Consider the following 12,833-nt stretch of genomic DNA (forward strand, 5'->3'; position numbering starts at 1 on the left):
GAGGTGAGGACAATGTCAGGATGTCAGAGGTCACATGGGATTTTTGATATTTTTATCATCTACTTCAATATTTTAGCCACAATGCTGATTGATCTCTTTAAAGAAATGAAGGTTCTCCCTTCTCTGGAAAACTTGAGGAACGTGAAAGATTATGGCCTAACATCAGCCCTTTGCTTGGGAGGAGTGTTTAGAGATACAGCTGATGGCATCTTTTCTAACTGTAGTTCATGGGAACAAATACGGCCCAATTTCCTCCTGCTGTGGCTAAAGCGAGTGCCCTGCCCTGCACAGTCGTCACTGCTGCCACAGGACGGCTGCTTCTGGGCGAGGCCGCTGGCCAGCAGAGCAGGACCAAGGGTGGAGCCTCCGACACAGACAAGCGTCTCCCTGCTCCTTTACCTGTCTGCTACCAGCTGTGGAAAACTAGGTCTACTTTCCTTATTGCTTTTGGTACCAGGGATCGAACGTGGATCCTTGTGCTTGCAGCAGGCGGCAGAACCACTGAGCTAAATCCCTGGCCCTCCCTTATCGCTTTAAAACTAATATTTACTGAGTTTGGAGTTTCTGTCATATTTTGTGACATTCCCCAGTCTTATATTTAGTGCCAGATCTTCATAATGAAGGATAGGCTGGTATTAAAAAAATTAAAAGTGGAGGGTGACAAGGGAATTGAAGACCAATCCAAGAAAACTAAAAAATGTAGTAACTTGTAAAATAAAAACTGTCACACAATAAGCACTTTTTATCAACATAAAAGGAATAAAAAGGTAGGAAATGAGAAAGACAGTTTAAGTAAAAATGGCATATTTCTTTGTTTAAAATCCTCTGGCCAATTAAAAAATCATATAATGCAAAACACAAGAAAAGGTGGGAGCATATCACTGCAATGAATTAAACTTTAAATTTTCAACTGAGAGGGTTCTACTTGCTGACAGAATTTCTGTTTGGAATGGGACACTGGGGTTAGGGACGTCGCTCAGTGTGGAGAGCTGCCTAGGAGGCACAAGGTCCTGGGTTCGATGTCCAGTACTGTAAAAGAAAAGAAAAAAGTGAAGTAAAATGGTCACACCAAATGAAGTGTTTCCTTATGCTGACTTCCAATGTTTGACACGAATCTAAGTGGAATTAGTCAACTGAATATCCTTAATCTTCCTCATCCCGTGTCATAAAACAATGCTTCTGTCAACAGGGAAAAAACTGCTGTTAACAGAAAGCCTCGCGTAAGTATACAACACCCAAAATGAATTAATTTTTCACTGCATACAGTGTAAAAACAGCAAGCGGAGGGAAGCTGCTTTCCATGGCAAGTTTCTAAGCTGGCAAAGAAAGGCTGAAGGTTTAAAAACGAACAGACCCTGGACTGTCACAATTCAGACCAACCTATGGGAGGGTTCTCTGCGCAGTCAGTTTTCCTTCCCCGGTAAATATAAACAGACTCTCATGGTCAAACGGTTCCTCGAATACAGAACACGACAGATACAGATGATACTTTAGGAGGCTACCATCATTTTATATACAGTTGATAACTCTGAACAACTGCCCTAAGTTTTATTCCAAGACAACTAGCATTGCATTTCTGGAAAAGAAACTGACAGTGAGTAACATGCGCTAATGAATTACACTAGTGCCGCCACGAGAGACACAACAAGCACACGGCTGGGCCAGTTTCTCATCTTCAAGACCATACGTCATGGTCACACCAGTTACGTTACCCCAAGTCGCCCCTGCAGTGCAAACAGGACGCTAATGCCACCTCCGCTGTTCTTCCATTCAGAAGGCAGCTGACGGGTCCGCGCCTGTGACACACGTCAGTGGTTTCACCCCGTGACTTTATTGTATGAGTAGGAAAGGTGGGACAGCGGAAGAAGGAGAGGCAGGACGTAAGACTGAAGTTTTCTTTCTTCAGACGTATGGAGAGGTGATTATATTAACAGTGGAATTCTGTAAAAATAAAACCCATTTGATAAATTTAGGTTGAGGGAGACAAACGCAAAATGTGTAGACAAACTATCACCTTATGATCACAAAAAATTTGAAACGTCACTGTCTAAGCTTGGTAGTTTTTCTAAAATTATTTAGAATATTGCATAGAATATCAGCATAATTTTATCAAAGATAATGCACCAATATAAATATACCGGAATTTCTTACACAAAAAGAGTTTAGACTAAATTAAAGTTAATTGGTACTGAAGAATCTGTATGGCTACATTGAGTATAAACATTCTCAGCAGATATAGAATTACAATTACTGAAAAGTAGGTTTTTAGAAAAGGATAACTCTCACAGTGCAAAATCCCACACATGTTAAACTACAATTGAGAACTACTCCTCAGACACTTGGTAACTTTTATAAATACCATTCTACCAGATTTATTCTTTTAAATGGACCGGCACAGCACAACACAGATCATCTGTCCGAGTCTTAGGCCACAGAGTCATAAATCACCAGGCTGGCCAGGGTCTTAGTCAGGATGACTTCCCCGTCAGGGCCTCTCTGGACTGCCCCGGACCCCTAAGGGACAGACACGCTCGCCTAGAAAAGCCACGTGCTGGCCAGCCGCAAGAACTCGCGCTGTCCCACTGACTGGCACATTAGAGCACACACAGCCCCTGCTATGGGAAAACTGGCTGCCTTTGGATGTGCTCACTTCAATAAAAGCCCGACACACAGCTTCTGTCTTTAATAGGATTTCTGTGGCTTTCCTGCAATTTTTTTCTAAACAGAAATGTCACGTCAACTCTGATGCTACAGAGAAGGTCCAAAGTCTGTCTAACAGCAACTGTTCGTAAGAACTGTCACCACTGGGGTAATGGAACACTTCACGGCTTAAAAAAAAATTTTTATACATGGGAGACATAGAAAACATTCACACATACATTTATACACCAGAATTAATTTTGGCTCATGTCAGAGATAACTCTCTGTTTCTGCGGACTTCTCTACATATGTCTGGAGGAAAGAAGAGGACAGCTTTATGCCGTCCCCGCTGCTTGCTGGTGCGCTGTATGTGTGAGGCCCGATCTGAGCAGCGCCTCCCCTGCCCACCGGCTCGCCTCCATCTCTTCCCGACAGCACAGGGGAGGTTGCGGGGCCCAGGCCTTTACTGGATGGAGCTGGGGTGGCCAGGGAGGGAACCTTCCACACTGCTGCTCCTTCGGGTTCTGTGTGCCACAGGCCGCCTGTAGCACGAGGCTCCCAGATGAAGTGGCGAAATATTTCAAGTATATGACAGTGGCTTAATCACTGCATTCTTTTCTCAACTTCTTCAGTAGAGGCAAATGACTTACTGATTGTAATTTTTCAGTGATAGTGAACGTGTGACTATGCTGATAAGGGAAGTCCTTAAATATATAATTTACTAGGAACTTTCTTATAATGCCAGACTACACAACCATACGGGAGTCGGCACAGTCAGAAGACTAATAACTGTAAGGCGATCTAAGTGAGTTTCAGCAGGGAAAGGCCTTATCTAAATGTTTTTAAACAATAGACTTAAGATTATGAATTCTGAAATGTTTTAGTCAAGCCAAATAAAAAGCTTTTTAAGTTGAATATTTAACATACACATTATTCACTATGAACATTAGGAATAAGGACAACTATAGTTCAGTTCCTTATGCACAGAAAACTGGAGTTACCTGCATGTTATAAAACGTCTTAGCCCTCTGTTCACCTTTGCTGTGTCCAAATGGTTTTTAGTTCAGCCAGCAGGTAACCAACCAAGTCACTCAAAGGGACATTATAGGCTGGTTTCAGAGATTCATGCCATTAAAATTAAAGGAACAGCTGGCTACAGTCAAGCAGGGCAAACTATTGGGAAAGCTTAAGATACAAATCTTGCATTTAGTAACCAATGTAGTAGAATTTTTACTCACTTAATACAATTTATTTCTCTTGGTGAAGAGCCTCAATGAAAGCATCAAGTTTTTCTTGAATTTCTCTAACTTTCTCTATGGAGAAAAAAAAAAGTTGAATAAAAACATTTATTTTTCAAAGACATCTCAAATTATAGGAGATAACAATTTATAAAAATGCTCAGGTATACTTCTCTAACTCTTTGGAAGGGACAAATTAGAGTCTCAGTACCTTCGATTCAAATAATGTCCAGAGGCATTGGGGTAGCAGTGCTTAGACATTTTTTGAAGGGAAGAGGAAGAGAAGTACACGACAGACCCATTTGCGAAGCTAGTAAAAGTGATGGACTCTTACAAAAAGTGTATAAAACATTCATGTATGACTGTGAGTACAATTCCAACAAAGTCTCTGATTCTCTAAAGTCCTATTAAGAACTCACAGTAGCTGGGCATGATGGCGCATGCCTGTAATCCCAGCACTTGGGAGGCTGAGGCAGGAGGATCGCTGAGTTCGAGACCAGCATGGGCTACAAAGTGAGTTTGAGACCAGCCTGGGCTAAATAGTGAGTTCGAGATCAGACTGGGCTACATAGTGAGACCCTGTCTCAAAAAAACAAGCAAACAAACAAACAACCCCCCCCCAATCAAAAAACCACAACCTCACAGTAATGTCTGAAACAAAAATAAAAACAATTTTTAAAAATTAATAAAATGGATATTTAACTGGTGTAAGACTGAAAACTAATTTTTAAATATAAAGAATTCAGAGAAGTTAGAGGAAAGAGCAACCAATATGACTACAGACACTTTCATTCATATGCCAAAACATCATAAAATGAAAGACAAAGGAAACTATGGGAAATATTTACAACAAACAGGTAAAGGCAGTAGTACTTTTTTTATTTTTTGGTACTGGGGATCAAACTCTGGACCTTGTGCTTGTGAGGCAGGTGGTAAAACCACTGAGCTAAATCCCCAGCCCCAAGGCAATAGTACTTTAAAAATACATACATGAATGTACTTTTTCAGTTGCTGATAAAGTTTAAAAATACCATAACCACTAAAAGTAGTTTTACATCACTTATTTGCTTTTTTAGCTAAGTTCTTAGGCTCCCAACAGTATCTGTAATTTCTCTCTGAAACACAGATGTGAACTATGTGAAGTACGTGCGGACTTCTTCCTAAAAGCGGGGCAGTCACAGCTCCGACATCACCACTCTCTCCCTAGTTTAAGTACAGGTTAGGTGAGTGAGACAGCAAACACTGTGAATCATCAGCTGAAGTGAACTGCCTTTCTGTTCAAAGTCAGTGATCTAGAGGGAAAACTGGTAAGCCGTCTTTTATCCACTGAAAAATCTGTAAAATGCACTTAATACTCAACATTGGTATCTTTTACATTTAAAGCGGTGATCTGTAACAGAAGATCAAGTGCCCCTTTTCCTTCCTGGCAAGGACTCACTGGTGAAGAGTAACCAAGAAAAGGAGGAGGAGTCTTATTTATTTATTTTTTTGAGCCAGGGTCTAGCTCTGTAGTTCAGGCTGGCTTTGAACTTACTAACTAGTGCTGATCATCCTGTCTCAGCCTCCAGAATGCTGGGATTACAGGTGTGTGCCACCACACCCAGCAAGGAGTTGTCCTTTTTATAAATTCTTCCTAGGAAATCAACAGAGTCCACTGTGAGCTGCATACAAGGAGCATAATGTTTTTATATCTTTCTAGTTATCTAGCATTACCTTAGGTTTTTGGTATCAGAGCAGGACTAATCTGTGGGGAGTAAGGCTCTAATTGTTTTATTAAAACTAATTTTTAAGAAAATATATTACTTCTCATAATTGCAGCATTTTCTTCTTCTATATAAGATTAAAGTAGGGCAAATAATCCCAACTCATCTCTTAAAAGTTGAGCCTACATTTTTTGGTAGTTTGGCTTCCATTTCTCAATGGAAAGTAACATACTCGTTTTCCCAAAATAAAAGCACGCTCTTAATTTTAAAATTAATTCATCTAGTTGCTTAGAAATACCTGAACTAATTTTTTTCAATTAATGTTTAAAAAGTTTTACATAAGTGTTGTTCATTAGCTAAAGAACCTTTTAAAAGGAGGATGGTAGGAGAAAAAGATTTTCTAAATTGCCTCATAGGAGTCTCGGAAACATGAGGTCTTCAAAAAACTATCTAACTTGAATAGCACAGCTGGAAATCTAGAGCAGTGTTCCAGCCTCAGCTACTCCTCTATTCTTCTTTGGGGAATCTTTCTACTTGGGAATGCTGTGGCACGGAGAGAAAACCCAGTTCCGCTGGACACAGGGCCCCTCCTGCCCTGTCAGTCAGGGAGCGCCGTCCAAGGCCCCAGACTGTGTGGGTGCAGGGGGCGTCACTCAAAGCTCTTTGTGCTGACCGGTACCACAGCCACTCTGAGGTGGGTGCCTAACTCTGTAACCTCTAAGTGAAAACGAAAACCTCCTAAGTCAGAGGGAAGCAACTCTTTTTCTGTATGAGAGTAAAGGGATTATTTAACATGAAAACCACAGAATAAAACACTGTCAAATTCCCCTTAAAAGTTTTACACAAAGTTTTACAATTATGACATCAGGACACAGTACTACTTCACAGTGAAACCTCAGGAATGGCACGGAGGACTCTTGAGGGGGTTACTAGAGGTCATGGGGTCTGGGGTGGCTGGAGGGAAGGGTTACAAGAAACAAGAATGGCTGTCAGGTGTACCCTTCAAATTCTAGCCTCTGTCACCCTGTCTGTCACCTGTCCAGTGCACAGATGGAGTGGTATGGGACACAGGTGATTTCCTACCTCCGAGGAACAAGTCTTGCTTTCTCTCTCACTCAAAATCTATGAAGTAACCACTATGTCTGGGAAGATTTCAAACTTGACACTTCATTTGGTCCCACTCAATCCTGCAGGTGTCATTGCTGAAAACTAGAACGTTACAGCTTGGAGAATTAGCCCTGCTCATACTTCTCAGATTCAGAAATGCACACCAGATGGGCTACCACATGCTGAATCTACTTGGTGGCAAAGGCAACAGGCTACTTGTTATAAATATTACTTTTATGTGAAATAAAACAATTTGGTACAAATCAAGAATACGAGTACAGGTCGTCATGGCTGATTATAAAGCAAGTTGCTTTTTCTATTAGATAGTTGAATTGAACATTCATAACTAGAGAATTCTTAAAAATACTGTGACTTGATAAATTAAAGAAACTCAGAAAGGGATTAACAAAAAACTATTTCTGCTACATAGTTCCACATGCAGTGAATAGGGAGTCTACTTCCCATTTACCCGAAGTTTACTTAAAAGATGAGCTATTTCAAACATTGATTCATTGTGCTTCTTGATTGAGTCATGAATATTCCCATAATCCCCAGCTCATACACCACCAGGCTCAGTGAATGAAGTTGCTTCTCTTTTTTCTTTTCTTCAGATGATTTGATACCCATTCACATTTTGGGTCTCTTTATCTCCACATGAAATGATACTGCTACTCTCATTTTCTTTTTTGAGTTTTCTGATACTTGCTTTAAAAGTCTCAAATATAGACTAATCTGTAATTAGGTTTTGAATACGCAAGGCCAAACCTGGGAGAAGGTTCACTTCAGTGGTTAATAAGAGTTTAGAACAGGGACAAAGAGCCACACACAAAACACTACAACACGCATTGAAATAAATCTTTCACAACTTTTGATGTTTTTGAAGAAATCAGGAACAAGCTGCAAATTTACTAATGCAGCGTACTTTAAGCAAACCACACTCCTAAAGGTCCAAGTGTATGGTGATGTAGCTGTTTCCTAAGAGGTTGCACAATTTATGACACCTCAGAGGTGAGATTCTAGTGAGCAGTATTTCGTGCAAGGGCTGAAAGTTAAAAGAATGCTTCCTGTGTAATACATGTTGTTCCTCAACAGGTTTGCTTTTTACAGACAATTACATAATAAAAGTGCCCTTCAAAAGTTCAGGAAAGGAAGCCAGGACACAGAGAAATAAGAGGGGAGGGAGGTGAACAAGAGATCAGATTCAAGAGAATCAAAACTTGTGTCAGAATCTCAGACTCAGCACCCTTTGTACCTGATGAAAAGATGAACTAGACACAGTCAAATGGGTGCAGTTCACTCTAGCATATTTACCTTCTGCACCCTGAACTCTGTAGATCCCCCCAAAAGGGACATGCCTATGTTTAAACAGACTCATTAATAAGGAGACAAACAGAAATAGTTCTGATTGCTACAGAAGTAGGGACATTAATTCCCATGTTCTGTAAAGCTATTTAATATTTAGATGGGCTTAGTGCTATCAAAGCTGGGGATATCAGACTTCTGGAGGCTACAAAGTTTGACTTATTTTATTTTTTCAAGAATTCAAATGAAAATTTGTTTGGGACAGAATTACACCCATTCTTCCAACAACTACTTAGGCTGATTAGGAGCTATAACTGGTAACTGGACCTTTCTGATTAAAAAGAATGTAAGTGTATTATACACAAATTTTTCTAAAACATCCATTTTATAGGAATATACAATAATGAAAGGTTTCATGATAATAAAAAAAAAACACCCTAGTGTGACTCACTAATAATCAAAGGGGTAGCTATTTTATGGCATTTTTATAAAGGGGAAAATGTAATGTAAGGTATACTTTATAGGATACACTACAGTGTGGCATTTTGTCATTGCTCTTTTTTTTTTGGTACCGGGGATCCAACTCGGGTCCTTGCGCTTGCGAGGCAGGCCACCAAACCGCTGAGCTACATCTCCGGCCCTTGTCATTGCTCTTAACTTGTGGGGAAGTCTTAGTTCTGCCTTATCTATAAAACGAAGGAATCAGTCTAGAATTCAAATCCTGTATTACTTTAAAATTAAGGCTGATACCTGTAACCCTGACCCTCAGGAAACTGAGGCAGGAGAATCAAGGCCAGCCTGGGCTACACAGTGAGTTCAAGGTCAGCCTGAACTACAGAGCCAGACTGGGAGAAAAAAAAAAGACAAATGTACCATTCTGATTACATGTTTATAATTGCATCTTTTTAAACTTGTCTTTTTGTTTATTCTTTAGTACCTCTTCATTTGATGTTAAGCTCTGGATAAAAAAGAAAAAGGTAATCACAAAATGCAATTTATTCTCACAGGGCTACATGATTCATTTTGGAAAGATCAGTTTTATGATGTTTTCCAAGAATCACTGTGGGGGACCAGCAGGGACTACTTATGCAAATAATGTATTTAGAAAAAAGGCTGTCATTTCAAACCACCTGCCTAGCACAATACAGGTATACATGAATATTCTTTCATTGTTTAGTCGTTCATAGTTAAGTGATCTGACTGAACCAAAATTTAATTCAAACATTAAAATGATTATTAAAATACTGTTTTATCACCCAAACCAATGTGATTTAGTAGAAAATTGCCTTAAGAAACAGTGAGGTAAATTACAAACTATGCTGTTGAATATATAAGTAGCTCATGAGTGATTTGTGGAAAGTTCAGCTTTTTAAAACTTTTTAAAAAAACTCTCAAGGCAAGCATTTCTACCATGATTCTTTTGGCTAATATGATCAAGACCTCTTCAAATACTTTATATTTTGAAGTGTATTCTTTAAAAGACTTCAGTTTGAATATGGAATAATCTTATATTTGGGTTTCCGTACTTGCTAGATCCTTTGATTCTAAGTAGATGTCAACTCTAATTTCAGGGGCGTGAACTATTAATGATTACGAATCTGCCTTGATTAACAGTAGTGTCATTCCAGGTGCCTGTCAGTGTCAACTGGTAGAAAACCTTGAGCTTCTGGCTCCCTGATCGTTATTAAAAGATGTAGTATTTATGGAAGGTGGAACGTGGGATGAGCCAAACAGACTGCCACGCACTTGGCCTGCACCACTGTGACGCCCCAGAATTACCACCGGCCCCCAGTAAGGATCATCACAAAAAGGCCCCAGGAGATTCTGGGGCTCTCACAGTCATGTGGAGCAGTGTCCACTTGAGAGCACTGATGGACAACACTTGTCGGGTGTGTCCTCAGTGGCTGCTGTGCTGTGGCCTGAGGGCCACTCTGACCCAGCATCCATGTTGCCGCCCGCTGGGCGCCAGCCGAAGATCTCCGACAGAGTATGCAGAGCCCCTAAACCAATCTTACCCCAACTTTTACTTTATTCCACGGGCCCAGGTTTTCACTTCAGTATTTTTATCTTCTGCATAGAATACATGTTTGTAAGCTGCCTCAAATCCTTCTTTGGATAAGTCAGGGAATCAATAATCCAACAAGCTTGTTTGTAGAAGACATTCCATCAGCCACTGGATTCACACAATATGTTATACTACTCTAAAAGTGGTTTTTTAATATTGGCAATGTTTTTTTTTTTTTTCGGTTTTTTGAGACAGGGTCTCACTATGTAGTTGAGACTGCCCTGGAACTCACTATGTAGCCCAGGATGGTCTCGAACTCACAAAGATCCTCTTCCGAGGGCTGGGATTACAGGTGTGTGTCACCACGCCCGGCTTGGCAATGCTTTTTAAATCAGCGATATAAGATCATTCTGCAAGGTAAGAGTGAGAATGACAGAATTTGTCACATTTAACCTAGCAGTAATTTCTGTGTGGGAGAAAATGTTTACTTTTACTTATGCTCAGTTCTTAAAAAACCCAACATTATAAATACCTACAGCATTTATTTCCAGCAACAAAAGTAAAATACAAAGTTTTATGAGATTCGCGATCATCGTTTAAAATATTAAAGCTAGACAGATCAGTAAGATTACAATCGTTTACTATGCTTCACTGTGTCAAGTACATAACATGCTGTGTATTACAACTCCAATTATGACCCAAAACTTTAAAAAGTAGTTTTATCTGCTCATTAGTAATACTTTTCTTTTCTCCAAAAAGATTAAAATGCATATTTTAAAATAAAAATGTTTATTTTGTTCCATATGAAAACCTAAATACCAATGTACTTAAAAAATCTAATTCAGGTAATAATTTGAGAAGATTTTAAAAAGTCAGTAAAATATTCTGTTCCAGTCAATTAAATATGCATTTAAAATACATCTTTTTTCCCCATCCTGACTTAAAAGTATATTTTGTTCTGAGTTTTGTTGGGAAGAAAGTTGAAACATTTTAAGAAAAGGAAAACCACCCAGGTAGCCCTTAAAGAGAGAGGACATCATTTATCACCTGCGAAGACAGATTTATAAGAAGAGGGCCCCTTCTGTTCCTTTAAGACTGCAAAACAGATGGGAAGTGAATGGACAGTCAATGGGACGAGAAAACACGTGGGAGGGGCTGCTCTATGTATGTTCCCAGCCTAAGAAAGGGGCCCAGATTGTAACTGCATGACTGGGTCCTGGAAAGGGTCTTTCTTCAAGCTGTTACAAAGACAAACGCTGTTCCTCATCCTGCCGTCAAACTGTTATAAATATTGGTTTGTCAAAAGACCCTCAGTCCCCAGCTTTAAAAAGGAGGCCTAACAGATGAATGACTCATGAGAATGATTCTTAAACAGTCAGCTACAGTGTAATTTTAAAAGTAAAAGAAAATAATGTAAGATCAGAGAATGTAATTTTATTAACCAAACTATAAGTTAATGAAAAACTACAGAATTAAGACTTACAGGCTTTAATAGTTATAAATTGAGATGAACTGGAAAGACAAGTTATATTTCTTAAATAAGATACTATATTAAGACGAAGTATTACTAAACTTGTCACAAGGAGAACAGGTAATCCTGCTTTGTTTGACAATCAAAATAGCAAGTTCTGTTCTTTATCACAACTCATTAAGGGGCATAATGACTGATACAGGTTGAGTATCATTTATCCAAAACGCTTCTGACCAGAAACATTTCAGATTTTATAATTTTTGTCTTTTGAACTATCTGCTTATTTTTCAGTAGCTAAACATCCCTCGTCTGAAAATCTAAACTAAAAAATATCCCAAAATCTGAAACTAAGAGAAATGTCATGCTGGCATTCAAAAAGTTTCAGATTTTAGAGCTTTTTAGATTTTGTCTTAGGAATGCTCACGCTGCACTGGTTCCATAAATTAGGCTCAGAAAAATGAAAATAACTTCAAAATTGATTTCATATTGTTAGAAAATCACTTTTAAGTTTTAAATTCATTTTTTTCACTGAGGAAAGGGAAAATCACCAATTTAAAACAGCAACGAGAATATATAGATTTATAATACTGAGTTGTCTTTTTTTTTTAGAATTGTTTATAAACAATTTTGTATGGAGACAAATTCACTGTTCTATATTCTTTTTTTTTTTTTTTTTTGGTTTTTTGAGACAGGGTCTCTTTGTAGTTGAAACTAACCTGGAACTCACTATGTAGCCCAGGCGGGTCTCGAACTCACAGGGATCCTCCTGCCTCAGCCTCCCGAGTGCTGGGATTACAGGCCTGTGCCACCATGCCTGGCTAAAAGGTATTATTTTATTCTAATGTTTCTAACTGAGGAAATGGTAACAAGCATTAGAAGGGGGAAAGAGCTAATTTTTAGTTTTAAATACATGCATTGGGCTTTTGAAAACCTAAGACAATCTCAACAGGACATAAGTGAAACTTTAAAATGATAAACTGTAAATTCAGTGTCTAGATTACTGAAAACTTTTTGTCTCAAACTTGACTATAAAGCTAAAAGAATACTTGCTAACAAAGTCTTGAGTAATAGTAGCCTATATAATGCTATGGAGAAATAAACATCCTTTTAATCTTGTACCAATTATCAATACCCCCCAATCATGACATTGAAAGGCAGACTTAGCCCATGAAAAATGTGCTTCATTCTACAAGTCCCGTTTTGGGTCTAGATCTCCTCATCAGTAACCTGGAAGATGCTCCCAAGGCCTCTTCAGTGGAACTGTGTGTTCAGACAACCGCTTCTCTAATAGAAGACTCTCTCAAGGACTGCTTTGCTCTCTACGCCAGCTCTCTCCCCGCGGGGCTGCAGCACAAGGCAAGAGTGGC

General features: G+C 39.1%; 1 protein-coding gene across 4 annotated transcripts in view; it reads right to left on the reverse strand.

Moving 5' to 3' along the window:
• Nucleotides 1-1,901: 1,901 nt before the first annotated feature.
• Nucleotides 1,902-12,833, reverse strand: part of Opa1 (OPA1 mitochondrial dynamin like GTPase) — an 80,214-nt gene continuing 69,282 nt past the window's right edge. For all 4 annotated transcript variants that reach the window (XM_010624076.3, XM_010624074.3, XM_010624077.3 and 1 more), the window contains 2 exons: nucleotides 3,879-3,953; nucleotides 1,902-1,941 (listed from right to left, as the gene is read on the reverse strand). In XM_010624076.3, coding sequence (XP_010622378.1) covers nucleotides 3,889-3,953 — 65 coding nt within the window. In that variant the 3' untranslated portion in view covers nucleotides 1,902-1,941; nucleotides 3,879-3,888. The remainder of the gene's footprint in view (nucleotides 1,942-3,878; nucleotides 3,954-12,833) is intronic.

Source organism: Fukomys damarensis, unplaced genomic scaffold, assembly GCF_012274545.1.
Source record: "Fukomys damarensis isolate Sample0158 unplaced genomic scaffold, DMR_v1.0_HiC HiC_scaffold_12, whole genome shotgun sequence".
NCBI classification, from domain to species: domain Eukaryota; kingdom Metazoa; phylum Chordata; class Mammalia; order Rodentia; family Bathyergidae; genus Fukomys; species Fukomys damarensis.